The 27,140-nt window shown below is 42.6% G+C and overlaps 1 protein-coding gene across 3 annotated transcripts in view; it reads right to left on the reverse strand.

The window, feature by feature from the left end:
• The window catches only part of arhgef4 (Rho guanine nucleotide exchange factor (GEF) 4), a 132,903-nt gene extending 107,017 nt beyond the window's left edge, over positions 1 to 25,886 (reverse strand). The window contains exons 1-3 of one of the 3 annotated variants that reach the window (XM_044177373.1): positions 21,233 to 25,886; positions 17,435 to 17,707; positions 16,894 to 17,023 (exon numbers count right to left, since the gene is read on the reverse strand). In XM_044177373.1, coding sequence (XP_044033308.1) covers positions 16,894 to 17,023; positions 17,435 to 17,707; positions 21,233 to 25,198 — 4,369 coding nt within the window. In that variant the 5' untranslated portion in view covers positions 25,199 to 25,886. Of the gene's footprint in view, positions 1 to 8,588; positions 9,441 to 16,893; positions 17,024 to 17,434; positions 17,708 to 21,232 lie in introns of those variants that run through there. The other 2 variants (XM_044177374.1, XM_044177376.1) reach the window with 2 other exon arrangements.
• Positions 25,887 to 27,140: the final 1,254 nt, after the last annotated feature.

Here is a 27,140-nt window from a genome sequence, read left to right on the forward strand (position 1 = left end):
TGCAGTAATTCTGTTCTTTGTTTCCCTGTCCCCATCTCAACTACGGAACGTCAGTAGAGGTAGAGCACTGAAACGCTTCAGGCTGAATGGCTGTTCCACAGCGACCTATTTCCCAGAGAGCTCTGTGCCTCCCATTTTTTGTGATGGACGCTTTCAGACAACCTTCCCTCCTCCCCTCACTGTTTCTTGCCCCACAGATGAGGACAGTTGGCAGTGTGGGTGTGTGTGTGTGTTTGAGTGGCACAGTGTGCTGCACAGTTGCCAGCTGGCCTTGCTTTTATTCACAGGCCCACACAGAAGTAAGCGTTAACATGTTAAGCATGGGCCAGTCACAGACATATTTAAACACATGACCTCTGTGGCATCATTTTGACAATTTTATTGTTATTTGGGCCGTACAGCACTGAGTGCAAGAGGAGGAAGTGACATGCGTAATGGTGGTTTGTGGTCAGGCATGACAAAGCTCTGTAGGGGACGGGATGCACCATTTCTGGGAGAGAGTAGTGTCATGCTGTATGATGGTAAATGGATCAGAATGAATTCTAACAAGGGGTGAGGAAACAGACTCAAGGAAAAAGATTCAGATTCACCAACTAACTTCAACGATTTCTTCATCTAAGCCTATAGACCTATAATATTTTTGATGGAGATCTGAATGTTAGGGTTTCTGTCATTACGGATTCAACTTCTGCATAAAAAGCAGAACGAAGCATGAACAACCTAAGCCAGTCTAGTAAATTGCAACCTACTCTCCCTGATCATGCATAATGCAACCTGACACCACCCTCTTTTAAGGAACATCTCAGGATTCTGGTCTTCATCATGTGAAACCAGGATTTTAAAGTTAAAGACTAAAGGAATAAAGAAAATGACTTTGCAGTGCAGAATCACGTTACATTACATTAAGTAACAATACAAGAAGAGAGCAGTGTAGGAAGTTGATGTTATAATGCTGATGCCACAAGAGCAATACCCTGTCAACATGAACTGTTGTTCATGTAAAGAAATTAATTTGATGCCATACAAAGTATGGATCACCATTCTCTTTATTAACAAAACTATTCTTTCAGGACATCCATAATAATTTGAGAGAGCATGTGTGATAATTTGGGATACAGTTTCAGTAGTGTAAGTCCTTGGGGATAGCGTCCTCCCTCGTCCCCCCTCAAATTGCCTACAGCTGCTAGGGACTATGTATTTATGTTTATATTCAGTTTGTTTGACTATTTCAATTCAATTTTGAGTGACTATCCGCTTTGTGCACAGTGAAAATACATCGTTACCTGCGTCTAAAGCGCCAAACGGGTTGGTACACAGCAGTAAATAATCTGCGCTCTATATTTTCCTGCTTTTTTGTCATTAGCCAATCACATCCCTGATTATTACTATTATCATTACTATTGCTATCATTATTTTTTTCAATTAATATTAATATTATTACCACCACTATTACCATTACTATTATCTTAAATCTCTGTGGAATTTGCATTGTGCTATTTTATGTTCTATTTCCTTCTGCTCTCTCTCAACCCAATCGGTTGAGGCAGATGGCTGCCCACCCTGAGCCTAGGTTCTGCTCAAGGTTTCTGCTGGTTAAAAGGGAGTTTTTCCTTGCCTCCGTCGCCAAGTGTTTGCTCATGGTGGGAATTGTTTGGTCTCTGTAAATAATATTTAACGAGTAAGGTCTAGACTTGCTCTATATGAAGAGTATGGTCTAGACCTGCTCTATATGAAAAGTGCAATGAGATAACTTCTGGTATGAATTGGCGCTATATAAATAAAATTTAACCGAAATAAATTTAATTGAAGAGCTGCTGCAAACTCGGGAACACAAAAATAAGCAAAAGGATAAGTTAAGTTTGGTTATTTCTTCCTTTATAAGCACAACAATTGCAACATTTATTTGTTGGATCTAGAGGTGGGGGTAGCAGAAGAAAAGTTCTGTTGATAATTTTGAAATTTTCTTTTTGTTGCCAATAGAATCAATGCAACCTGTACATTATTTGGCCCATTTGAATTCAACATGGGACAGTAGGATTAACAACAAAGATCTGAAAGGCTAAAGGCCAATTTTTTTACCATTAGCTCAGGAATGATAACGAACACTATAACAATCCACTTATTTCCTCACCTCAGGAGGGGTGTGTGTGTGTGTGTGTGTGTGTGTGTGTGTGTGTGTGTGTGTGTGTGTGTGTGTGTGTGTGTGTGTGTGTGTGTGAGGGGCTCAGTGTTGTGTAGCAGACAGACGTCCTCCTGTCATTTTGCCAGCACTAAATGGAGGGACTTTTCATTTGCCCCAGCTCCTTCCAAAAGAAAAAAACAATCCTCCAACCTAAATCAGATTAAACTTCTCTTTTAATCTTCTTCAGTGGAAATCTCAACTCCAAACCCCCCTTCACTCCCTCTCCTATCTGTCAAGGGCAAAAACAACAGAAAAAAAGAGCTTTAGTTACATGTATCTATGCTAGTTCAGCAAGATGACAACTGAGGGAAAGAAGCTGTTCCTTAACTGCTTGTCCTGGAACGGAGAGTCCTGTAGTACTTCCCACTTCCCAGAGGGGAGGAGGGTAAACGGTCTGTGGCTGGGGTGAGAGGTATCTCTGACGATGATGCACGCCCTCCGCAGACACCGCTTGTGCTGGAAAGCCTCAATGGTGGGGAGTGGAGTACCGGGATGTACCCTTTGGAATACTTTCCGGTCTGAGACAGAGCACTTGCCATACCATACTGAGATGCAGTTGGGAAGGATGATCTCGATGGTGCAGCGGTAGAAATTCACCACAATCTGAGGAGACAGATGGAGAAGAAGAAATGCTGGTGAGCCTTCTTGACCAGGGTTGAAGACATATGGACACCCAGAAACTTAAAGTTGGTGACATGTTCAGTCTCTGTCCCGTTATGGATGGGGGTTGTGTGCCACCTTTGGTCTTCCTCAAGACCACGATGAGCTCTTTGGTCTTGTTGGTGTTGAGGGCCAGGTTGTTGTCAGTGCACCACAATGCCAGGTGCTTGACCTCCTCCCTGTAGGCTGACTCATCATTGTTGCTGATGAGACCAACCACCATTGTGTTGTCTGCAAACTTGATAATGGTATTGTTCCCATGTACAGGTGTGCAGCCGAAGGTGAAGAGGACTCAGCACACAGCTCTGTGGTACGCCTTTGTTCAGGGTGAGTTTGGAGGGGATGATGGTGCTGAATGTTTAACTGAAGTTAATGAACAGCATTCTCACATACAGTGGATAAGGAAAGTATTCAGTATTTCACTCTTTGTTTCATTGCAGCCATTTGCTAAAATCAAAAAAGTTCATTTTATTTCTCATTAATGTACACTCAGCACCCCATCTTGACAGAAGAAAAACAGAAATGTAGAAATGTATGCAAATTTATTAAAAAAGAAAACCTGAAATATCACATGGTCATAAGTATTCAGACCCTTTTCTCAGTATTGAGTAGAAGCACCCTTTTGAGCTAGTTCAGCCATGAGTCTTCTTGGGAATGATGCAACAAGTTTTTCACACCTGGATTTGGGGATCCTCTGCCATTCTTCCTTGCAGATCCTTTCCAGTTCCGTCAGGTTGGATGGTGAACGTTGGTGGACAGCCATTTTCAGGTCTCTCCAGAGATGCTCAATTGGTTTTAGGTCAGGGTTCTGGCTGGGCCAGTCAAGAAAGGTCACAGAGTTGTTCCGAAGCCACTCCTTTGTTATTTTAGCTGTGTGCTTAGGGTCATTGTCTTGTTGGAATGTGAACCTTCGGCCCAATCTGAGGTCCTGAGCACTCTGGAAGAGTGCCGCATTCATCTTTCCTTCAATTGCAACCAGTCGTCCTGTCCCTGCAGCTGAAAAACACCACCATAGCATGATGCTGCCATCACCATGTTTCACTGTTGGGATTGTATTGGGCAGATGATGAGCAGTGCCTGGTTTTCTCCACACATACAGCTTAGAATTACCGCCAAAAAGTTCAATCTTGGTCTCATCAGACCAGAGGATCTTATTTCTTATAGTCTGGGAGTCCTTCTGCAAACTCTATGCAGGCTTTTATATGTCTTGCACTGAGGAGAGGCTTCCGTTGGGCCACTCTGCCATAAAGCCCCGACTGGTGGAGGACTGCAGTGATAGTTGACTTTCTGGAACTTTCTCTCATCTCCCTACTGCATCTCTGGAGCTCAGCCACAGTGATCTTTGGGTTCTTCTTTACCTCTCTCACCGAGGCTCTTCTCGCACGATTGCTCAGTTTGGCTGGACGGCCAGGTCTAGAAAGAGTTCTGGTCGTCCCAAACTTCTTCCATTTAAGGATTATGGAGGCCACTGTGCTCTTTTCGAAATTCTTTTGTAACCTTGGCCAGATCCGTGCCTTGCCACAATTCTGTCTCTGAGTTCCTTGGGCAGTTCCTTCGACCTCATGATTCTCATATGCTCTGACATGCACTGTGAGCTGTAAGGTCTTATATAGACAGTTTAATTAAACACAGCTGGACTCCAATGAAGGAGTAGAACCATCTCAAGGAGGATCAGAAGAAATGGACAGCATGTGAGTTAAATATGAGTGTCACAGCAAAGGTTCTGAATACTTATGACCATGTGATATTTCAGTTTTTCTTTTTTTAATAAATTTGCAAAAAATTCTACATTTCTTTTTTTTCTGTCAAGATGGGGTGCTGAGTGTACATTAATGAGAAATAAAATGAACTTTTTTGATTTTAGCAAATGGCTGCAATGAAACAGAGAGTGAAAAATTTAAAGGTGTCTGAATACTTTCCGTACCCACTGTAGGTGTTATTGTTGTCCAGGTGGGAGAGGGTGGTGTGTAACGCCATGGAGATGGCATCCTCCATACTCCTGTTCTGTCAGTAGGCAAATTGGAGGGGGTCCACTGTGGGTGGTAGGTAAGTTTTGAGATGAGCTATGGAGATGGCATCCCCCGTACTCCTGTTCTGGTAGTAGGCGAATTGGAGGGCGTCCAATGGGTTGTAGGCAAGTGTTGAGATGAGCCAGGACCAGCCTCTTGAAACACTTCATGATGGTGGGGGTGGGTGCAACAGGGCGGAAGTCATTAAGCCAGCAGTGGAGTGTTTAGGCACTGGCATGATGAAGGTGGTTTTAAAGCATGTGGGGATAGCCTATTTTTTGCCCCTTGAACTGATGTGAAGGGGCATTTACTAAACTCTGAAATAATCTATAAATATTACGTTATATTATCAAATAAACACTGAATTTGCGGCACAAAGATTTGTTTTGTTTTTTTAAAAGAACAGCAAAAAAAAGAAAGTTTATGAGCATTCAAGGGCACTTTTAGTCCAAGCTCTATTAATTTCTCACCCGGCCTTTGTCATGTTGCCGCCGCACTTTCTCTTTCTCCCAGTCTGCTGTAGAGAATATCAATAAATTGTTGAGAATTATTACATTTAATGGAAGGTTTTTATTTTAACTGGCGCAGCTTTTCTAGACTTTACGGCACTGGTTTAGCGGCCCAGGAAACTCACATACCAATTGCATGCGTTGTAAATCATCTCACATGATGCTACTCAGCAAATCAAATCTGTGCATAACCATTGCGAGTCGAGTCAGTGAGTGAGGTATACACACAGAGGGAGAGTAGAGACGAGATGAGTCAGAGAAATAATTTCACATGGCGTGCTCTAAAAAGATAAAAGTAGATAGCGAAAACACAGTTTTTAATCAAGAATGGACAGACTCTTACATGTTCAATCTTCCCACAGGCAGTTCAAAACCAGTATGTCTCACATGTTCCAAGACCATGACGATTATTAAAAGTGGCAATGTGAAGCGCCACTATGACATAAAGCACAGAGCATCTTTTGAGCAGGTTAACAGGTTAGCAGGTTCAACTTTTGCCTCGTCAGTCCACAGAGTATTTTCCCAAAAGTCTTGGGGATCATCAAGATGTTTTCTAGCAAAAATGAGACTTAATATTCTTTTTGCTCAGCAGTGGTTTTCATCTTGGAACTCTGCCATGCATGCCATTTTTGCCCAGTCTCTTTATTATGGTGGAGTCATGAACACTGACCTTAACTGAGGCAAATGAGGCCTGCAGTTCTTTGGATGTCATTGTGGGGTCTCTGAATGGCTGAAGAAGAACAAAATGAAGACTTTGGAGTGGCCTAGTGGAGATAAGTTGAGCAAACTGTTTGCGAATGTTTATTCAACATCTGTTGCATAATAGCCAAACCTTATATGGATTCAGATGTGAATTTGATACAGCTTTCTAGTGAGGCTGACAGACAAAGAAGAACAACAAAATGAAGACTTTGGAGTGGCCTAGTCCTGACCTGAATCCTATTGAGATGCTGTGGCATGACCTTAAAAAGGCAGTTCATGCTCCAAAACTGAAACTGAACTGGCTGAATTACAACAATTCTGCAAAGATGAGCGGGCCAAAATTCCTCCACAGCACTGTAAAAGACTCATTGCAAGTTATTGCAAACGCTTGATTGCAGTTGTTGCTGCTATGGGTGGCCCAACCAGTTATTAGGTTTAGGGGGCAATCACTATTTCACACAGGGCCATGTAGGTTTGGATTTTGTTTTCCCTTAATAATAACAACCTTCATTTAAAAACTGCATTTTGTGTTTACTTGTGTTATCTTTGACTAATATTTAAATTTGTTTGATGATCTGAAACATTTAAGTCTGACAAACATGCAAAAAAATAAGAAATCAGGAAGGGGGCAAACACTTTTACACACCACTGTAAATACAATAGCATGCCAGCATATATGCTTGTTCGTCCACCTCAGACTGAGCAACAAAGACTTGCTAATGTTGCAATGGGAATATTCAGTACTGTCTCTGACCCTCCTCCCATTCTACTGTACATCTTCGCCCTTCCTCCACCACCACCCCCTTCTCTCTGATTTGACACAATCACATTAACTTTACAAGTTAAAAATCACAGCTCATCACACAGACACACACACACACACAGCCTGAGTGATAAAGCTGACGACAACAACTGGGAGTCACAATAAAGCTATTGTGATGCCATTTCAACAAAGCAGATCTTGGCTAAATGCCAGTGTTATGAGCAAATATGTCTCCCCTACACTGATTTTGCTGCTCCCAGCTTTAAATTTCACAGCTGTACAAAGCCTTGACCTAAAGGCCAGTTTCTCTCCTATTCTTCCTGGTCCTTCTTTAGAAAGCTGCAGTGAATGCAGTCCCATGACAACGACTGAAAAATAGGCCAACAGGTAGGGTTGGTGATTGAAAGCATGCATATCAATTATGAGATGCAAAGGTTCATAATCATTCATGTACATAAACAAACAAGCTAGACACAAGCAAAGAGACACCATTAAAATGACAATACAACACTACCAGGCCTTCAGCTAGTGTCCATGTCTAAGAAAAAACTGCTGCTGATGACACTGCTCTGTTGTATCTGTTATATCTTTGTAAATTACATACAAATTAATATCTTTGAGTTTTGGGCTATTGGTCAAATAAAACAATCAATATGAAGATGTCACCGTTGGGCTCTTGGAGTGTGAGCATTTTTCACTGTTTTCGAACAATTTATAGACTAATCAATACTGAAAATAATCTTTACTTACAGCCCTAACCCAACAAGTGTTTGTAGTACTGAGATGAAAACTGTGAAAGAAATGTGAAATGAATATTTAGTTTTAATTGTTTATGTTTGATCAGATAGTTCGCAATTCAAAACAAAATTGCTCATTTTAGACTATTCTATTTTAAGTTTAAGTTCTTTAACAGTTGCTTGTGTACAGACATTTAATGTTTGAGAAAGATATTTGATTAAAAAAACTTTTGTTGAATGTTTATATTTCTCAAAGTAAGACATTGAAAAAAGTATCAAATGGGCATCCTGGTGGCCCATGGCTTTCAGACACAGACCATGTAATCACCATATGGCTGGTTTGAGTCTGCCTGTGAATGTTTGTTGCATGTCACTCCTCCTCTCTCTCCTGTCATCTCTGTGCTGTCACTTTCAAATAACCAGGCAAAAATGCCAGAAAATATAGTTTAAAAACTCTCAGCACTGATTTTGAAAAATTTCAAATGACACCCAGCCCAAGAGTCCTGAGAGTTGAGGATGGTCAGTCAGATTCTTTAAATGCTACCTGAGGGCCACCATGAGTGCAACCATGGCAAATAAAAACATACCTACACAGTATATAACCCATGTGTGTAGCAGATAAGCACACAGATTTAAATCAGTAAAAGGAGCGAACCAGCGAAGAACCTGTGCTGTGAAAGGCGAAGCTGTTGGTATTTTCCGGCTCTTTCTGCATGATTAGAAAGCCAAGCAGCCGGCCCACCCAAACACCTACCCTGTCATAATGCGTGCACACACACACACACACACACACACACACACACACACACACAAACTACACTTTCAATTCTGCCCTGGATAACACACTAACCTCATGGCAGTGTGTCAGTCTGCTGGTGTACACATGTGGTCACAGACAGTGCAGTGTATGCATTCATGTGCATGAAAAAGGAGACTTTATATTTACAAGTTGCAAATTACATATTGCAATTTACTGATTTTGAGAGAGATCTGCACAGACCTGCATCGTGGGTGCAAGGCACTTACCTGTGGTGGAGTGCAGACTCTCCAAGCTCCAATAGCGAGACAGGACCCCCCTCAGAGTGCTGCCCAAGCTACCTCCGCTTCCACCCATACATCCACCCACCCCAAGACCTCTGTCCACCATGCTGTCCACCCCTCCGCCTGCCAGGCTCCCTCCATCTGAGTCGGACCCAGGCGACAGTCCAGAGCTGCCACTGCCACTACTGCCACAGCTGCCCCCATGCAGGGGCATCTCCCCCTCTGAGCCCTGCTGGGTCCGCATCCCGATTTGGATGCACGACAACAAGGGGGGAAATGGAAGTGGGCAGTGAAGAGGAGGCGAGATGGCTGAGCAGGTCGTTTATTCCCCCGGCAGGGAGAGAGCGCAGAGGAGGAGGGAGAGGAAGAGTAGGAGGAGATGGCCTCCTGGCCGATATCTGCTGCACTATTCGCTGAGGTAAGCTTCAGCTGTCAAATTGCTGCTTCCCCCTCCCATGCACAGAACAGGAGAGCTGTAGCAGCGCTCCTCTCCTCTCTTCACCTCTCTGCCCTGGATCGCTTCTCATATAGCAGCTGCCTCCTCTCTCTCTGCTCCTGTTTGTCTGGGTCTCTCTACATATTTGCACACTGCTTCATTTCCTCATGTTAACTCAAACTGTCCTCTCTCTCTCTCTCTCTCTCTCTCTCTCTCTCTCTCTCTCTCTCTCTCTCTCTCTCTCTCTCTCTCTCTCCAGACTGACATCACTGGGGGTCCTGCAGGGGGGTTTCTGCAGCTCAACCTTTTCGTTTGCCCACTAGCGACAGCGTGGACGGCTCACTAATGGTGCAGGATCCATTTAGGTGGAGACTGAAAACTGCCAGCCCTCCCTCCTCCCTCATTCCACCCCCACTCCTCTGCCCTCCAAAACACACAAGAAAAAACACACACACATACAGACACACACACCCATAAAAGCCCCACACTCTATGTTGCTTTTCAAATCTACAGTGAGTTACAGAGCACATTTTCACATTCCTGGATATTTTCAGCTATATTGGGTCTGTGACTGTAATGAGTGAGGTATAGTATATGTATTATGTAGATGCTGTACAATATGCAGCATCTACATGATATAAATAATTATGGTTTGACAGATACCAGGTTTTGGAGGCTGGTGCCAAAGACTTTTCCAGCTGCTGTTAAATTGCTCTTTAAAGGATCAGTTCTGAAACATCTGTGTGTGATATTTCTGCCTCCAGCCTAATGCAATGGTGGTGATGGAATTTAGTTTGTGTTGCTCACAGCTTTGAAACATGACATTAAAAAAATTAAGAGCAACATCACTTTGTAGAAACAGTGTCTCTGTTAGTCTGGATAACCCAGAGAATGAAAGTTACGTATCTAACTATGGTTTAATGAATTCTGGCTAACCGCCAGAGGCAGTGCTTAACATTGAATGTTATCCATCTCGCGCATGTGCAGGTCGAGTATTTAATATCAACAAAGTCACATGTGACTTGGGATGATGTAGGGCGTAGGACATAATGTATATTAGCACACATCATCATGAAAGATGTACCTACAGAATCTTCTCACCAAGATTCCCAGTGACAGAGAACTCTGGTGGTCATCCAGAATTCATAGAACTGTAGTTACATACATAACTCTTTTCCTCTTCCTCTTTCCTCTCTCCTTCTCTCCCTCCATTTTTATCCCATTATTGCATGTTACTAACTGGACATCTTCTCTCTCCCGTAGTTCTGTGCTTTCACGTTTCTCTCTTCTCTCCTTCTGTTGCTTTCAGCAAGTATTTCTGCCTCCGGAGCTGCAGAGACTGGATCTGTAGTTGTGGGTCACTTGCTGCCCCCGTGCTCCTGCTTGACAACTGCTACTACAGTTGTTGTTATTGGCTCTGTTACTAATACTGACATTATTATTCCTATAGCTGACATTCCTAATATTAATTTATTAATATTAACACTACAATTACATTTCTATTATTTAAAAAAAATTCTAGGTTTGCATTGTGCCTCCCTCTCCCCCTCCCCATCCCCCAAAACCTCTCTTGCTTTCTCTCTACAAACCTCTTTCTCTCTCTTTTTCTCTCTCTCTCTCTCTACAAACCTCTTTCTCTCTCTCTCGCTCTACAAACCTCTTTCTCTCTCTTTTTCTCTCTCTCTCTAAAAACCTCTTTCTCTCTCAAAACCTCTTTCACGACAGTGGCGGATGGCCGCCCACCATTGAGTCTGGTTCTTTCCAAGGTTTCTTTCCAAGAAGTTTTTTCTTGCCACTGTCATCAAATGCTTGCTGGGATTTACTGGGTCTCTGTAATTAATATTATAAAGAGTAGGGTCTAGACCTGCTCTATAGGACAAGTACAATGAGATAACTTCTGTTATGAATTGGCACTATAAAAATATATATTTTTTAAATTGTTCTATTTCATTCCTTCTGACCACCAGAGGCAATGCTTAATACTGGGTGACTATTACCAACATAGTCACAAGGAATCCCACCTTACCGGGACCGGCCTGAGGGTTCCTGAAAGACAACTGCCGCTACTGCATGGGGAGCAGCAACACTGAACCTGTAAAAACGAGCAAAGGTGCATGGTATACCTGCCCAGGTGGCTACAGCGCAAATCTCACTTAGAGGCACCCCCAGTAGCGCTGCCCAGGAAGTGGGTACACTCCTGGTGGAGAGACCCCTGATATTAAGAGGCAATGGCAGTTGTTTGGACTGGGTGTGTCCTTTCCTATGACCCCCATAGCAGACAAACAGGCTATCAGAGTGGTGAAAGCCAGCAGTTGCGCGTATATAATGCCTCAAGGCCCTCACTGGGAAGAGCAGTTCTGTGGATTTTAGCTTCCTCATTGTGTAGGCATGAAGGAGAAGAAGAAAAGCAACCTGTACTCAAAACCACTTTAGCCCCGACTGCTCCAGAGATTTAAAGGGGGAGGGGTTGAAGGGCCTCCAGCACCAGAGACTGGTTCTATGAGGGAACCTTGGAAGCCTGTGGGGGGGGTTCTCCACTGGGCTCCTTTAAGAAACTGGGTAACCAGAGTGTGAGACCCCATGATCTGGTTATCCACTCTAATAAGCCTGGCCGAAATCACAGCCACATATACCATTAGGATAGAAACAAAGACTGCAAAAACTGCAGTATTATTGGCACAGAGGAACTCTCAGTTACCTCTTCAGAGTTCTACACCAACTCGAAAATATCTTCCACCTGTTGGCATAAAATCCCCTGGTGGAGGGTGCATAATGGTTTGGATTACTGCCTGGTCGCACACCCTTAGGAGTGTGTCAGCATAGCTGCAGGCATTCCAGGCACGGATCCCAGATGTGGCCCCCCAGCAGCAACAGCAGGTCTTGCCTCCTGGGCTGGCACCATACCCACCACCCTGGCCAGTTTGGCGCGACCAACAGCAGTCTGTGGTTGCCTTGCTGAATTCTGTGTAGCATTACCGCTATCAGTGGAAATGGTGGGAAGGCACAGAGGAGGCGATGTGGCCATGGGTGCACCAGGGTGTCCTGTCCCAATGGACTCCATCAGGGAGAACAAAAGAGGGCAGTCAGTTGAGGACTCTGAGGCAAACAGGTCCACCTCTGTTTTGCCATATTTGCGCTATATTTCCTCTACCAACTCCGGGTGGAGTCTCAACTCCTCAGAGGGAGGTTTATAGTGCGAGAGAAAATCTGCCACCATGTTCTGTGGCCCTGGCAAGTATACGGCTTGAGGCTGGAAAAGCAAGGGAAAGCCCATACGAGGAGTTGCCGTTCCACCCCTAGTGACAGGGTCGATCTGGTGCCCCTTTGACGACTTGCATGGTAGACAGCTGACTTGTTGTCGGACTGTACAAGAACATGCCTGCCCTTCAAATATGGTAGGATGTTTTAGAGCACCAAATATAAATCATGGAGCTTGAGCACATTTATGCTCCATCATTTCCTGTGCTTTCCAGAGCCCCCTCACTACTCTGTGCTGCAATACTGCCCCCCACCCTGTACTTCAACATCCTGTTCTTCCAAGAATGAAGGAGAAGCTTGAGTATGGCCTCTACTCTCCATCTAGTTGGGGAGGCCAGCATTAGGCGGGAGTCCAGGGTTAACCCAATGAACACTACCCTTTGGCTCGGTATTAGACAACTTTTGGCATAACTGACGGCCCTTCTATGTCATGTGACGTCCAACTGTGTCACATGACATAGAAGGGCCGTAGTGTCCTGCTCTACCTATTCCTGGGTCTGAGCACAGATCAGCCAGTCATCTAAATATGGGAGGATTTGCATATTGTTGGCTTGCATCGGGCCAGTGCTGCCCGCATACACCTTGTGAAGACCCACAGGGCTAGGGAAAGACTAAATGGGAGCACCTTGAACTGATAGGCCTTGCCTTCGAATGCGAAGTGCAATTACTGCCTGTGATGTAGTGCCTTGTGGAGGCAGCTGTCTCTGTGGAGGTGGAGCCCCCAAGGTTAGCAAATAATTTTTTTTCACTCATTCACTGGACAGGAAGGGGGGTTTTAACAGACATAAACAGTCTAAAGTGATTGCTTAATACTAATGGATGTTGAATGCAGGTGAATATAGTATCTTTTGGTGAAGGGCGAGGTGCAACAGCATACATTTTGAGCTATTATTTGTATATGGTGGATACTGGAATGGAGGCCAAAGGCAGCAGGGCTTGCGGTGGCCCTTAGAACCCCCACACTTTTAAAATCGCTGCTACACCCCTGCTATCCTTGACAACATGTTCTGTGGTATCTCCAAATCTAGGCAAATCAAACCAAACTATCTGCGTGGATAGATACCACAAGAGGTAAGTGAGAATATATGAGGTTTTTTGTAATTTGGATGAATCTACCGTAAATTTAGTACTTCAAACGAGACTAAAGTCAAACTCTGGTTACTGGATGATACTTTAATAACTCAATTACTTGTATTGTATCCCATTTTGACTGTGTTTCCTGTAATTTAACCTTCCGCACAACGAACTGGTGCTTGCGTATCACAGCTCTGAGGTCAGTGTTTTTCTCCGTCTGCCCACACACACAATACAGGGTGACGGGGATGAAAATGTCACAGTGATAGAAACAACAGCAGATGGATTAAGCCAAAAAAGTGGAAGTGGAACTGGAGTGACGATATTTCTTACACAGTATAGCATACCACACCAATCTGAATGCTGTGTGTATGATACCAATTTCAAAACTTCCTTTACTCCTCACTTAATCAAATATGTTACATTGTATACATTTAAATTCCTTCCATACAACTTTATTTGTGCCATATTTAATATGCAGTCCAAAGCACGTCTTGCCCATGAAGCTCTGTCATAGATGAGTCATGGTCAATGAACAAGCAATGGCTAAATCTAATGCCATACACGTGAGGCTAACAGTGCCTGACTTAACAGTTGACTGTCTAAATGTCTAAGATCAGCCTACCATTACTAAGGGATTTTAGCCTAATGAAACCACCTTAAAGAAGATTACATGAGAAACAGAGATATATTATTGTACAGATTAACTCTGCTCTGCTGGGGATCAGAATGATAATGCATAGCATTGTGTAAAAAGATTAAAGTCCCATTCTCAGCCCCAGACAGCCCAGCACAGTGAGGTGGCACTGCACTTGTCTTATGATTCAGCTCACAATTCAATTTAGTCCATTGAATCTAATTATACTGCGGACATCTGCAAGACCATTGACCTCACTGTGAGGGTATGCAATCTACTGCCTGACAAAGCAAGGACGTGCACAAGGCCGGGCTAAAGTTGCCAGAGCAACATTCTTAGCTAGCTAGCTATATGTATGTCTGTAAAGTGTTTTTGTGACAAACGCTTTGTTAAAGCACTATAGAAATAAAATGGAATTTCATTGAAAAGAATGATAGCATTTTGCCTGGCACTTTCTTTATATTATTGTCTCTGGAAATGTCTTAGACAGACATGTTTATTATTGTAATCCAGACATTCTGTGGTATTCTTTCATGGAGATATGAGTACAATCAAATACTTGGTTTTGGATGATACAGTGAAGAATTTGCAAAATCTACTTTTAAATTATTACTTTACATGATGTATACAATAGTTTAAAGATTTTATGTTTGAAGTTTGAATATTGTGGTTTTCACTTGTTTGGTTTCAAAAATGTTTCCTAAAAGTTTGAATGCTTTGCATGGCTTCTGCTGTCTATAACAAGTAATTATATGAAGGACCATTGTGCCATGTTGAAATGGTGTGATCACCATGGTACATGTCTTTTTATCAAATTGACAAATGGCAGTGTTAAGCTCAAAACACAAAATCATATTGCTGCTTAAACTAGTTACAAGAAACTACAGTATATCTGCAATGATTTGAAGTTAGTTAAATGGGTAGTTGTGATTGACTGTTACATTCGACAGTTTTCCTCCTGTTAAAATGTTGTTTTTGTATGTGATCTGCAGTGGTGTAAAGTAACTAAGTACATTTACTCAAGTACTGTACTTGAGTATTTCCATTTTAGGCTACTTCATACTCTACTACATTTCAGAGGGAAATATTGTACTTTTTATTTCACTACATTTATTCGACAACTGTAGTTACTAGTTACTTTTCAGATTAAGATTTGACAATTATATTATAAAATACAACACGTTGGTTTTTTTTAGGCATGTTGCCTTTATTGGACAGTGACAGCTGTAGATAAAGACAGGAAAGGCGGAAGAGAGAGGGTATAATCGAACCCATGCTGCTGCGGTAGGGACTCAATGGTACGTGCTCTACCATCTTTTACAAAAATCAGTGTGCAGTTTGGTCCTCTTGTCATGTTTCACATGTCTATGAGTTGTTAGCAGTTCCACCAAAAAGACATTTGCCCTCTAAACTTCTCACATGGTTTCATTTTAATTATTTTACCAAAGAGGTAAAATTATGTTTTACAAAAAACAAAGATTAGAGAAAAGTCCAACATTTAAAAATAGATTTCAGAACTGTTTTTTCTTTTTTTTCCTTTCCTCTCCCATTAATCATCTCACAACTCCTCAGATTTATCTTGTGATCATTTGGAGGGGCCCGAGCCCTAGGTTGGGAACCACTGGACTAAACTAGCTAACTGTATACAGTATATAGTAGTTAAAATTAGCTCCACCTCGAGCAACTACAACAGTAAAATGCTGCTTACACACTGATGCATATGTATTAACAATCTAATAATGTCAGATAGAATAATATATCAGTCACAGGGGACATTTCACTGCAGAATTAGTACTTTTACTATTGATATTGATACTTTAAGTACATTTTACAGCTATACTTCTGTACTTTTACTTAAGTAAGAATAGGAATGCATGACTTACTTGTAACAGAGTATTTTTACCTTGTTGTATTGGTACTTTTACTTAAGTAAAAGATCTGAACACTTCTCCTACCACTGGTGATCTGTCATGTCATGTGTCTGCTGCTTCCAATATCTTTTCTCTGAGTTCCAGAAAGGCCTGATCTCTTCCAAATTCGAGGTTGCACTTGGAACACACGTAGCTATCATGCCTCCTCTAATGACTATTGTGATTTATTTAACCAAAATGGATGAATACTCGTTGAGCCAACCCTTAATTAACATCAGCAAAGACCCCAGTTTTGTTCTACCTCCACAGGACTTGCTGAGGTGCACTCATGCCCAAAAACAGATAGACACAGACATGCTTTAAAAAAACAAAACAAAAAAAACACTGACTGACATGTGGATACTACTTAAGGTGTGCTGTATAGTGATAGCTATCATTGCTAAGAAATCTGGATTATTCCTACTCCACATATGCTGTTATTATGCTTACTTCGGTTAAGAACTTTCAGTAATTGATTTTTGTGTTATTTGCACCTTATTTGCATTACAATTACACTTTTAAAAAATGTAAATATGGTTAAAGAGGGGATGTGCACAATACTATAACACACCATTTAAATGTCCTAAAGGCACTTTACAATTTGCCTTTCATTCACTGATTCACACATGCTCACACACCAATGGCGGTGGAGCTGCTATGCAAGGTACTGGCCTGCCCATCAGGGGCAACTTTGGGTTCAGTGTCTTGCTCAAGGATATTTTGACATGTGGACAGGAGGAGCAAGACATCAAACTGCCAACTCTGCAATTAGTAGACAACCCACTCCATCTCCCAAGTCACAGCTCTATCTCATGCCACACAGACACACCATGATGGTTAGAGACATCATCTAGTAACAAAATGTCACAGGTTCAAATGTTCCAACAGCCAGCGCACCATTCGACAACCCTGGGTGAATCTGAATAAGAGTGCAGCATCTAAAATGCAGAAGACTGAACCAGAATGTGTACTTACAGGAGAAGGAGATACGTCTTCTCCAGCCCAGGCAGTCAAGACCAATAGGGGTGCTCTGAGAGAAGCAGTGGGCCTTGAGGGGCATCCCCTGGAAGGCCTCGATGGGCCCAAAGGTGACTCCGGCATCATTCTGTAGGAATGGAAGAGGATTAGTTCAAATTACTGATATTTTCATCGACATTAATGTGTCTGCTAATGATGAGCTGGACACAAAACCTGTAAAAGAACTGAGTGATATGCAAAGAAACATAAACAAGATGTATGGTCATGCATGAATGCATCATGAATTAAAGTGCAGAAAAGTAAAGAAAATATATTAGGAGGCCATGCCTGAGGCGGAAAGTAATGTGATGATGACAGAGATGCCCAGGCTTCATATCTAAGAAAAACTGTCAGAAGCCACCAGAGAGAAACAGACGGAAGGGCGGTAACTCAGAAGCAAGGCAGACAAGGAAGAAGATGATTACAAAGACTTCTGTACTACACTTCCAAGGGTTGGATCTTTGTTTTGGCAGCTCACCGCACTGTGGCCACATCTTACTTTGTCCATGTCTTCAGATAAGAGTGTGTTCAGTTGGCCCAGGCTCCCCCTGATTGCTCTGCCCAGTTTGCCTTTGTATTTCTTTTGCTCTTCAATCCAGAGGTCATCTGAACACTCTAGCATTCGCTGCTGGCCACCTCCATCACGGCCCACATCCACCCAGCAGCCAGTCCTCAGTCCGCCAGGAACCACAGAGGCCTTCCCCTCACCCTTGATCTCCAACAGCTTTCTTGTTCTGGACTGGCTGGCAGGTCGACCACCGTTTTTTATGCCCTTTGGAGTGCACAGTTAACTGGTTAGTCACAGTTACCTTTTCTATACCAATGCCACTCCGTTTAAGTCCCCCACGTACAGTGCACGTCTGTGGCTACTTTTAACTCTAGATTTTGAATGTAACTTTGGATACAGGACAAGTATGCAATCAATACTGTCAATATGTTTGTATAATATGACATGAGGATGGACAGTGAAATGACTACAGGATCTTGTACTTGACAGCCACTTCCGATCACTGAAATATTGCTGATTAGTCAACCGCAACACCTTCACAGTTTCACTGCCCTGGGTACTGGGTTGACATTTTATTGCATTTTACATGCAGAGAGTGCTCACACAGGAAGGTTCAGACCTGTGGCAGTGTAAACAATGAAACCAAATGAAATAATTAAAAATCTGGTTTCATGACTCCAATATTCAGTGTCTTCTGCACTGCATTCATTGTCTTTTTGTTGTTTATTTCAATAGAAGTTCATTTGTACAGCCAAAAATAGCTGGTTCCATATGACTCTACACATTTAACAACTTAAATAAATATATAGTGCAAGTGCAACAACTAAGTTTCATTTTGAAAAATTAAAAAGCTATAAAGGAATAAAATGGCAAAAGGCTGAGTACCTAACATACATTACATAACATAGAAAGCGTTTCTTGATGTCCATCGCCTGTGTCAAAGAACAGATACGCTTCCATTTTTAAAAATATATCAATCCACACTGACTCTGTGACACGCGCATGAGACACGCTCACCCCAGCAGCTCCCTGCGCTTTTTTATGCTCTTAGTCTATTTATTTTTTCTCTGATGCCGTCTCTGCTTGCTGTTTGTATGTTCTGAACTTATTAATGGTATCTGTGAAGATTGACCAAGGCCCAAAGTGTCACTATGAGCTTTCCAGTTTCACTGCCTGGAAATAAAATCAATGAATCAATAAATAAACTACTAGTACTACTTGAAAAACTATTTTTATCGAGATCTGAGACATCTGATAATTTGGCTGGCTGCTGTCCCTTCAGCACCTCAGGAACTGTGCTGCTAATAGACAACTGGTTTTGAGCAAAAAGAGATAGCAGTCAGAGTCGGTGTGAATTGAATGGACCAAATGCTTCAATAGCGCTTACATGCCACTCACATCTTGCTTTTAATGTTGATTCTCAGTAAGTCCAGAAAAGGACAACAATTAAATTTCATAACCTCAATACAGCCCAATAGATACATCAGCATGGCTGATATCATTGGCCAGTTTGAGCATATCACAGATGTATTGCTATTGGTGTTTACAACGGCAGTAGAGAAATGCCAAAGATATGGTTGAGGTCATTCAGAAACAGTCTCTCCATTACCACTACTGAGGTGCCCTTGAGCAAGGCCCTTAACCCTCAACTGGGGTGAGTTTCCTCAAAGTTTCAAGTTTCCTCTTCCTTCCTGAAAAAGAGCACAGTGCTCTCAGCAAAGCTATCCCCTGGATAAATATAGGTTAAAAAAACAGTTTGTGCAGCAAAGAGCACTGACAAGTTTATTTTTCCACTGTAACATGTCCACTCAGTACATATCTTGGACATATCGTCACAATTCTTTAATTACCAAATTTAAGGGATCCTTTTTAAAATATATTTATGTTATGCTTCTATGTCAAAAACAAACATTGTCATTAGATATTTAAAATTCTCAAATACTGATATCAGCATCAGCTTCAAAATAAAGTCAGGCTCTACTCTCCATATAAAAATGAAGCTGTGTTTTGTGCTTCATTGTAACCACCACTTGACTTTTCCCCCATATTAACTCTTTTCTCATCAACGAAAGATTAATGGCTCAAGACACAGTAGGCGACAAACAACAAAGATGTGCTAACCCCATGTGGTGGGCTTGACACAGTGTAGACAAAGACCTGAGACCAGAGTGGCTCATAACTCAAACAGCACTGAAAAGTTTCCCTAAACGAATCAATATGTTCAATTTGAAATTTCTGAAGTTGGCGACCCTCAATGGTAGCATCAAAAAAGACACTGTGCCAGACATGCCAGATCTCACACTGGGAGGAACTACGGTAAAAACATCACACAAACTGCACCGACCAGGATAGTCTCTCTTTCCTTCCCACAAAAACCTTTTGAAAATTATTAGAGATGCTATAATCAAAAATATAATCATAAAAACCTCTACATATAATGGCTTTAAATAGTCATTAGACACAGAAAACTACACTAGTTTCATTTTGCCACTGCTTATATCAACAGTGAAGTGTAGTCATTCTTCTTTTAAAGTGGAGAAGTATGATTGAAAGGGTCACAGGTATGGTAAAATGTATAGGTAATTTAGATTAGCTGCTCAGTTATGTCACTAGACAGCTATTTTCATTGGCTGTGTCATACTGGAGGGAATTTCAGGTTTCTGTTGGGAGACAAAGCAGTCTCTGTCTTTTTTATGTCTCCATAAATGGTGTGTTGATATGTCATAAAGTTTGGAAAAATCAGAGACAGCCAAAATGATCTGCCTAACTGATTGTCAGAATCACCCAAAAGTATTAAAAAGCTAAAAAGTATTCTTGCCAGATCACATTGCAAAGCAGTGGGACATTTCTTCAGATGGAATATTAAGTGTCTGGTGTGAGACTTGTGAATATTGCTCTTTTTGTAGGAGAGGTCCTACAGTATTTCTTATGTGTGTCAGGCCAATAGGGCTGTTAATGCCATTAGTGTTAAACTGGACCAGAGGAGAGAACAAAGGAACAAGTGAACATTACATACCCACTCAAATTGTTCTGATTATGTGATTAGTCTGCATTTGGCAAGGCTTAAGGGTATTGTGTACTGAGTGGGTGTCTAAATTGGGGAAAATTCTGTGTTGAAGTAGCTGCTTTATAGTCCTATTCTATTTTGTACCATGAGGGTGGAAGCCACAAGGGGGGGCTAGTCCTCAAGTTATCCTGCAATGGCTGTGTGACTATTGTAGGAACTGGCTGGGAGGTAGGATGATGGTAACCAGCTAACTCACAGAATGGAAACCTATATTGAGGGTCAAGAGGGAGAAAAAGATGACTGTTTCTCTCCTCTTTATATACTTCACAAAGAGCCACAAAGAAAGAGGGACTGTCCCAACCCAAATATTGACCCTGAGACAAACATTAACACACACACACACACACACACACACACAAACAATCAACTGCAGAGCAAGAGATTAACTGGTCTTTGCTTTTTTTCTGTTTTGATTTCGTGCCAGAGTTAGTGTGTGTGAGTTGGAGGTGGGGAAGAAACACTTTTCCCAAAGAGCTGAAACCCCATTGGCATCTTAATTGAGGAATGAACAAGGCCTGTTTTATCCATCCATTTATAGTGATGTTTAACATATACGAAAAGGAAGGGCATTAATGACATTTACACATACACATCAGCAATTTGAATACAATCCCAGTAAAACTGGTACTTATGATTGAGATTATAGTTTCTTTCTAAAGATGTTACACATTTCTTTTTACATTTTACAAAAATCTGCTCTGTGTGTGATTTTTTTTTCTTACCTCTAATTTGTTGATGGAGCCAATGGCATATAGGCTGATGTGTGACTGGCTGTCTATTCTGCTCTCAGCTACATCCAGAGGGCTAGCTGAGGGTTTTAGGGTTCTAGGTCTCTCTGGGGGATCTGTCAATTCCTCCACGCTGACCAACTGGCCCGGAAGGATAGGAGAGACAGAACTGGCCCCTGCTGAGAGAGGGTAGCGAAAAATTTCACGCTGAGTCGCTGGCCTAGGGCTGTTGGGTTTAGGGCTCAATGGGCGTAGGGGGCTCTCAGTCAAGCCCTCACTGGCCATTGGGTGGGACGTGGTCCAAGATGGTGAAAGCTGATGTGCAAGGGTAGCTAGTGAGTAGGGGCTCAAAGATGAGAGAGAGCTGGTGTGATTGGGCAGTGGGACTTCAGAGTCATCTAAAAATGGATGTAGGCCAGACACACACAGTGTGGTAGGTAGACCATTTGGTGAACATTTTCTTCTCTGGCCTTCAGATTTGCACCCATGGAGGTTTTCCCTTCCACTAACTTGTGGAACTCCCCGCTTGGAGATGGGATCAGTGTGGCGAAGGCTTCTGAGGGAAAATGGTGACGCTGGACTGCTGAGCCTGTCCTGTGGAGAGGATGTTAAGTCTCCAAGGTCCTGCTTAGAAGCCGTGTTTCTACATTCCCCATCTGGCATTGAAAGAGTTCTTTTCAAAAGTTCAGCCTCCTTGGCCTTTTTAAACTTCTTCCAGGCTTGTTTGGCATTACCAGAATCCACATCAATGCCCACAGTGGCCTGCCGCTCATTATCCTTATCCATCGAACGGGACTCAAACAGGCTGAAAAGGGACTTGTGTGCTTGTGCAAAGCGCATGCGGATGTTTAAACTGTCATTGCTCTTGCTCCTCTTGTAGGTCTGCCCATTAGGTGACTGGACTTGCCTAAGGATGGGGTTGTCTGGGCTTGGTCTTCCATTACCCTCCCCACCACTCCCTTGCCTGACTAGCTGACGGACATGGCGAGTGTGGGGAGTAGGGGGGTGGGAGCCACAGTCCTCTTCTTCTATCTTGTAACGCAATGAGGTAAATGCTTGGTGGACTGTTTGGTTTAGAATGTCACCTGTGACAAAAACCTCATCGTCTGAGTTGTCCCTCTGTGGCCCTTGCTCAGGCAGAAGGCCCTCCTCCTCACCTCCTCCATCTGATGACTCCTGGGGCACCTCCTCACTTTTGGCACCCTTTGAGCCCTTAGCCTTCCTAAAAGAAGGTATTTTAGCAAAGACAGAAAACTTAGAGCCTTTATTTCCTGTCTGGTTGCCTTTTGTTTTGCTTCTCTTTGTCATTTTGTCAGAGTTTGCATTTCTGGCTGAAATAGCAAAGCGAGGATCCTCCAACTCCTCGCAATTGCTGCTAGCTGAGGTGTCAGACACAGCATCATAGGCATCAGTCATAGGTGTACAGCGCTTTTCGCTACTACTACAAAGGACAGATGTTGCTGGGTTCACCTCAGGTTTTAACTCAGCAGTGGTTAAAGATTCTTCTTCATGCTCAGGCTGGTGGTGTGGAGTCTTGGGACTGGAGATGTCCCCTGAAAGGCTAATATTATCCCTAACTTCCCCAGCAGGCCTCATGATCTCATGTTCTTTCTTTGTTTCTTTTTTGAAATCACCCTCTGTTGTGCCACAATTTTCCAGTGAACGCTCTGCCTCCAGAATTGGCTCTAAACTACTGACAGCAAGCAGGTTGAGGTTGACATCAGGGTGTGAGTACTTTACTACCCTCACCTCCTGCAGTGGAGCTGGCAAGCTGATCTGTGTGTGGTCTCTGCACTCCTCAACCAGTGCATATTCCTCAAATGATTCGAATGAGCTGCCTCTTCTTCTCTTAGGTAAGCTGTGATCCCCGGGTTGGCTACAATAGTGCTTCTCTTCTTTAAATTCACAGTCCACTAATAGGCCTCTGCTCTCTGAACTTGACACTAAGGGCTTAAGGCCATCATTTCTTTCTGAGTTAGAACACTTGTACTCTAGATATTCTACGACAGCATTATCCTCAATACTCTTCTCTGTCTTTAGTGTTTCTAGTTCAAATGCATGAGCCAAGCTTAAATGGCTATGGCTAGCAAGGTCTTTACCTAGTACAGATGCAGAGTCATCACTGCTCCAGTTGGGTCTGTGGTCCAGTGAAGAGAGGAACACCTCAGAATCTTCCTGGGGCTTTTCTACATCTTCCAAGGGGTCAGAGGTCACAAATAGTGATGGCTCAACCAGGAGGCCAATTATTCTTTCATTATTTTTGTAGTTGTTCTGGGCTGACCCTGAGAAACAGCCTACACCCTCCCCTTTCCCCACTCCTTTTATACAAGCTTTGGTGTTATTGTTGGAGTCCGAGAGCGAAGGAAGAGAGGCTTGCAGGCTATAGGGAGGTTCAGGTATCTTAACTTGCTTACAATGGCTAGGAATTGTGCTGACAGTGGTTTGTGTGTTTGTCAGGGAAATTCCCTTCTGAGGTACACCTGGGTGTTCTCTGCTACTGTCCTGAATGGACTCAGTAGCAGCAGGACATGTTGATGTTTTTCCTATCTGACTAGGCACATGCTGAATAAAGTAGGCGCCTGAATCACTGGCAATTGCTTTTGGAATTACTCTCAACTTACTGTGCTCAGAAAGCTCTGTTGTGCCAAGTTGTGACTGCGGAAGACTGACTTTGCTTACTGCTTCCACAATTTGTTCCTGGTCAAGATAAACATGCCTTTCCTCCACCTCCTGCTCCTTGTTTTGCTGGAGAAGAGAGCAGGGTGATCCTACCCACCTACTCTCTCTTTCAAAGTTCTCTGATAACAGAGGGGGGGTATCCTCTGCTCCTTGTTTGCCAGAAATAAACAGCAGATTATTTGAGAATGGGTGATGATACAGACATTCCTCAGACCCCTTACCAGTGTCAGATTGGATTTGAGTTGAGTGAGGCCCTGGTTCTACAGAGCCTGACGGTGCCCTCTCCAAAAGCTTGTCCACAGAATGGAGCTGCCTATGAGTGGGTATTTCTATCGTAGCACCCCTCTGATCCAAGTGATTAGGGATTAAATCCTGGGTTCGCCCTGGGACTTGCCACGGCTGCAACCTTATGCTCTGAGGTTGTTTTTGATCTGTCCCAGGTGGTTTAGTCCCCTCTGTTGTAGTGCCAGCACACCCAAACTGCTCCGCTTGGAAGCAGACACCTGACATCCATGCTTTATCCTGGGGCTTTGTTACAGTAGTATAAACCTGAGGGTGGATCTCTGATAGTCCTATGTTGAGGCTCTCCTCACACAGAGTTCGTGAGCAGCAAATATCCACCTTGTGTGCCAATACATTGATTTGTGTATCTCTGAGTGTGTCTCTGAGCTCTGACTTTGTGCTATGCGATACACTATTTGTCTTTATACCATGTGCTTCTGTGATATTTGGACTTGCTACAACAATTTCTGTAATTAACTGAGAGTCTGTGTATGTGTATGAGTGTGCTGGTGAACAAGTCCTGTCAAATGTTTGTGCATTTATTACATCAGTGAAATGTGTATCAGCGATGCATGTGTTGTCTTTACAATTACTCTTTATTTCGTGATGTGTTCCATTACAATTTCCATTACAATATGTCCCCACACTCTCGCACAAGTCCCTTTTGTCCTTGCTGTGCACTTTTATAGCTTGTATCTCTCTGTCTTCATTGATTATACCCTGGTGTTTTAAATTTTGTCTCTGTCTGTGATGTCTATCATTACCGTCACTGTTGCATTTATTTAAACCTGTATTTTTCTCTACAGAGTAAGTAGTGAGTAGTTCAATATTCGCTACTTCTACATCCTGAACATTATAAATTTCTAATCTTTCTCCGCCTGTGTTCTCTATGCTTTTTCTATCTGTGTTTCCTGTCTGTAACCTCGTCTCATGTCTGTGTGTGTTTTGCTGTTGTTGTTTCTCCTCAATCTTGTCCTCTGTAGTATCTATATATATCATGCATGTTTCTGAGTTTGTAGATTCATTCAGTCTGTTGGGATTGCTTTCTTCAGGCTGTGCATGCAACTTCACTTCCTGAGTGTCTGGTGGACTATTTACCTTTGTGTCAAAGGTGTCTGTGTTGTGTTGGCTTTGTATATGTAAACTGTATGGCTCCGTCCTGCCCTTGACTTGAGTATCTGTGCAAACAGACTGTAAACTGGACTGTTCTTGGTGCAAGTCTAGTTTTAGTTTCTCTCTACTTGGATGGGGTCGAATCTCAACTGAGCACAGGTCTCTGGTGCTGAGCTTCAAGGAAATATTAGGGTCCACGTGGTTCTCTGGGCTTTTCCTCCTGCTACATCTGGATCGTCTAACATAAATCTCTGTGGCATCTCTGGGGCCATTGTTGGATGTCACTGATTCTCTCTGTCGGGCTTTACTCTGCCCAGCGCAGAAGCTGCTGGCTGTTGCTCGCTGAGCAACACAGGTGTCCTCCAGTCCCAGCAGGGCATCCAAAGAGCCCTCCCCATCTGGACTCAAATCTGACAGGGTGTTGCTGTCCCAAGAGCTGGAGTCAAAATACCCCTCAGAAGTGTCACCCTCTCCTATGCCTCTCTTGCACCATTCCAGGGAGTCATCACCCAAATCCCCTTCCTCCAAACCTAATCCTTCAGAGAGGTAAGGGGAGTCTTCAAGGGCTTCCTGGGGCTGTTGAGACAGTAAAGAAGAGGAGGGTGAGATAGAAATCAGTGCAGTAACAACATGGGCTTTAGCACAATGCTAGTAAGAATCTTAAAGCTGATCCTCATACAACCACTGACAAGCTACATAAGGAGAATTCATTTAGAAGGCAACATTTAAAGTATTGATTTTAACCCCCAGAGTCAGTCAACCAAATCAAAAAGTCCTCAAGATATACAATGTTCAAAAATACACTTCAAATCAACGAATCAACTTGTCAAACTAAATGTGAATTCTCTTCACATTTTGGTATATGAACTATAAATTATACTGTAGCTTTTGTGCATATCATTTTTAACTTTTCAAAAGTGAATAAAATTGTTTTTGGACATACTATATATATGGAAACAGCTGCTAAGACTAAAGCCTCTGAGTGGCCATTTCCTCTGGCATCGGTTGACTGACAGCCGTTCTGTGCTACTAACTGGAGAACGCTATACTGTATAGCCTATGAGGGTTGATACAAGGCTTCCACATCTACCATTAGCAATTTATGTTAAGTTTGTATTCCAGTTGAAGCAATATAATTAACCATTTTTAGTGCCCATCGACACAGATATTGCACCAATCAAATTACAGTAATGACATAGTCAGTTGGAGCCAAAAATTAACTGCAGAGAAATTATTTTTTTCTTTTCGGTAATTACAATTCTGACCAAATAGGTACACAAACAAGGAGATACAGTACACTGATTTCTTAGCAAAAACGTGTTACAAGGGACACGAATCAATCAAAAAAATCAACAAAAATGTGTCTTAATTGAATCACAAATGTTCTCCATATTGTTGCTGCTTTGAGCAAAAGTTTATCTCAAGCAACAAGTAGTTCTCTCTCTTAAAAGCAATGTGTACACATACACACAAACGCACACAGACACATAATTCAAAGAGTCTTTAATGAAATCCTACAAAGTCAGAGTTTTACTTACTCTCCAGCGCTTCAATGCATCAGTTGTATCCAGCACCAGAGCACAAAGGCAAGCAGCAAACCAGCTAAGCACTGCTCCCATGGTGTCCCTCATACGTAACCAAACACTTCATACACACACTCGCAGGGTCTCCTCTTTCCCTATACTACATGCCCATAGCTTCCCTCTGCACTCTTCTTCCTTTGTCCCTGTGTTTATCTTCCATGATCATCAATCATGCTTGCTAAGAGCTCCAAGTCTTAAATTACAGATCCACCCCTTTCTTCATCTGCCTGCAGTGACTGGCCTTT

The sequence above is a fragment of the Siniperca chuatsi genome, linkage group LG19 (genome assembly GCF_020085105.1).
Source record: "Siniperca chuatsi isolate FFG_IHB_CAS linkage group LG19, ASM2008510v1, whole genome shotgun sequence".
Classification (NCBI taxonomy): domain Eukaryota; kingdom Metazoa; phylum Chordata; class Actinopteri; order Centrarchiformes; family Sinipercidae; genus Siniperca; species Siniperca chuatsi.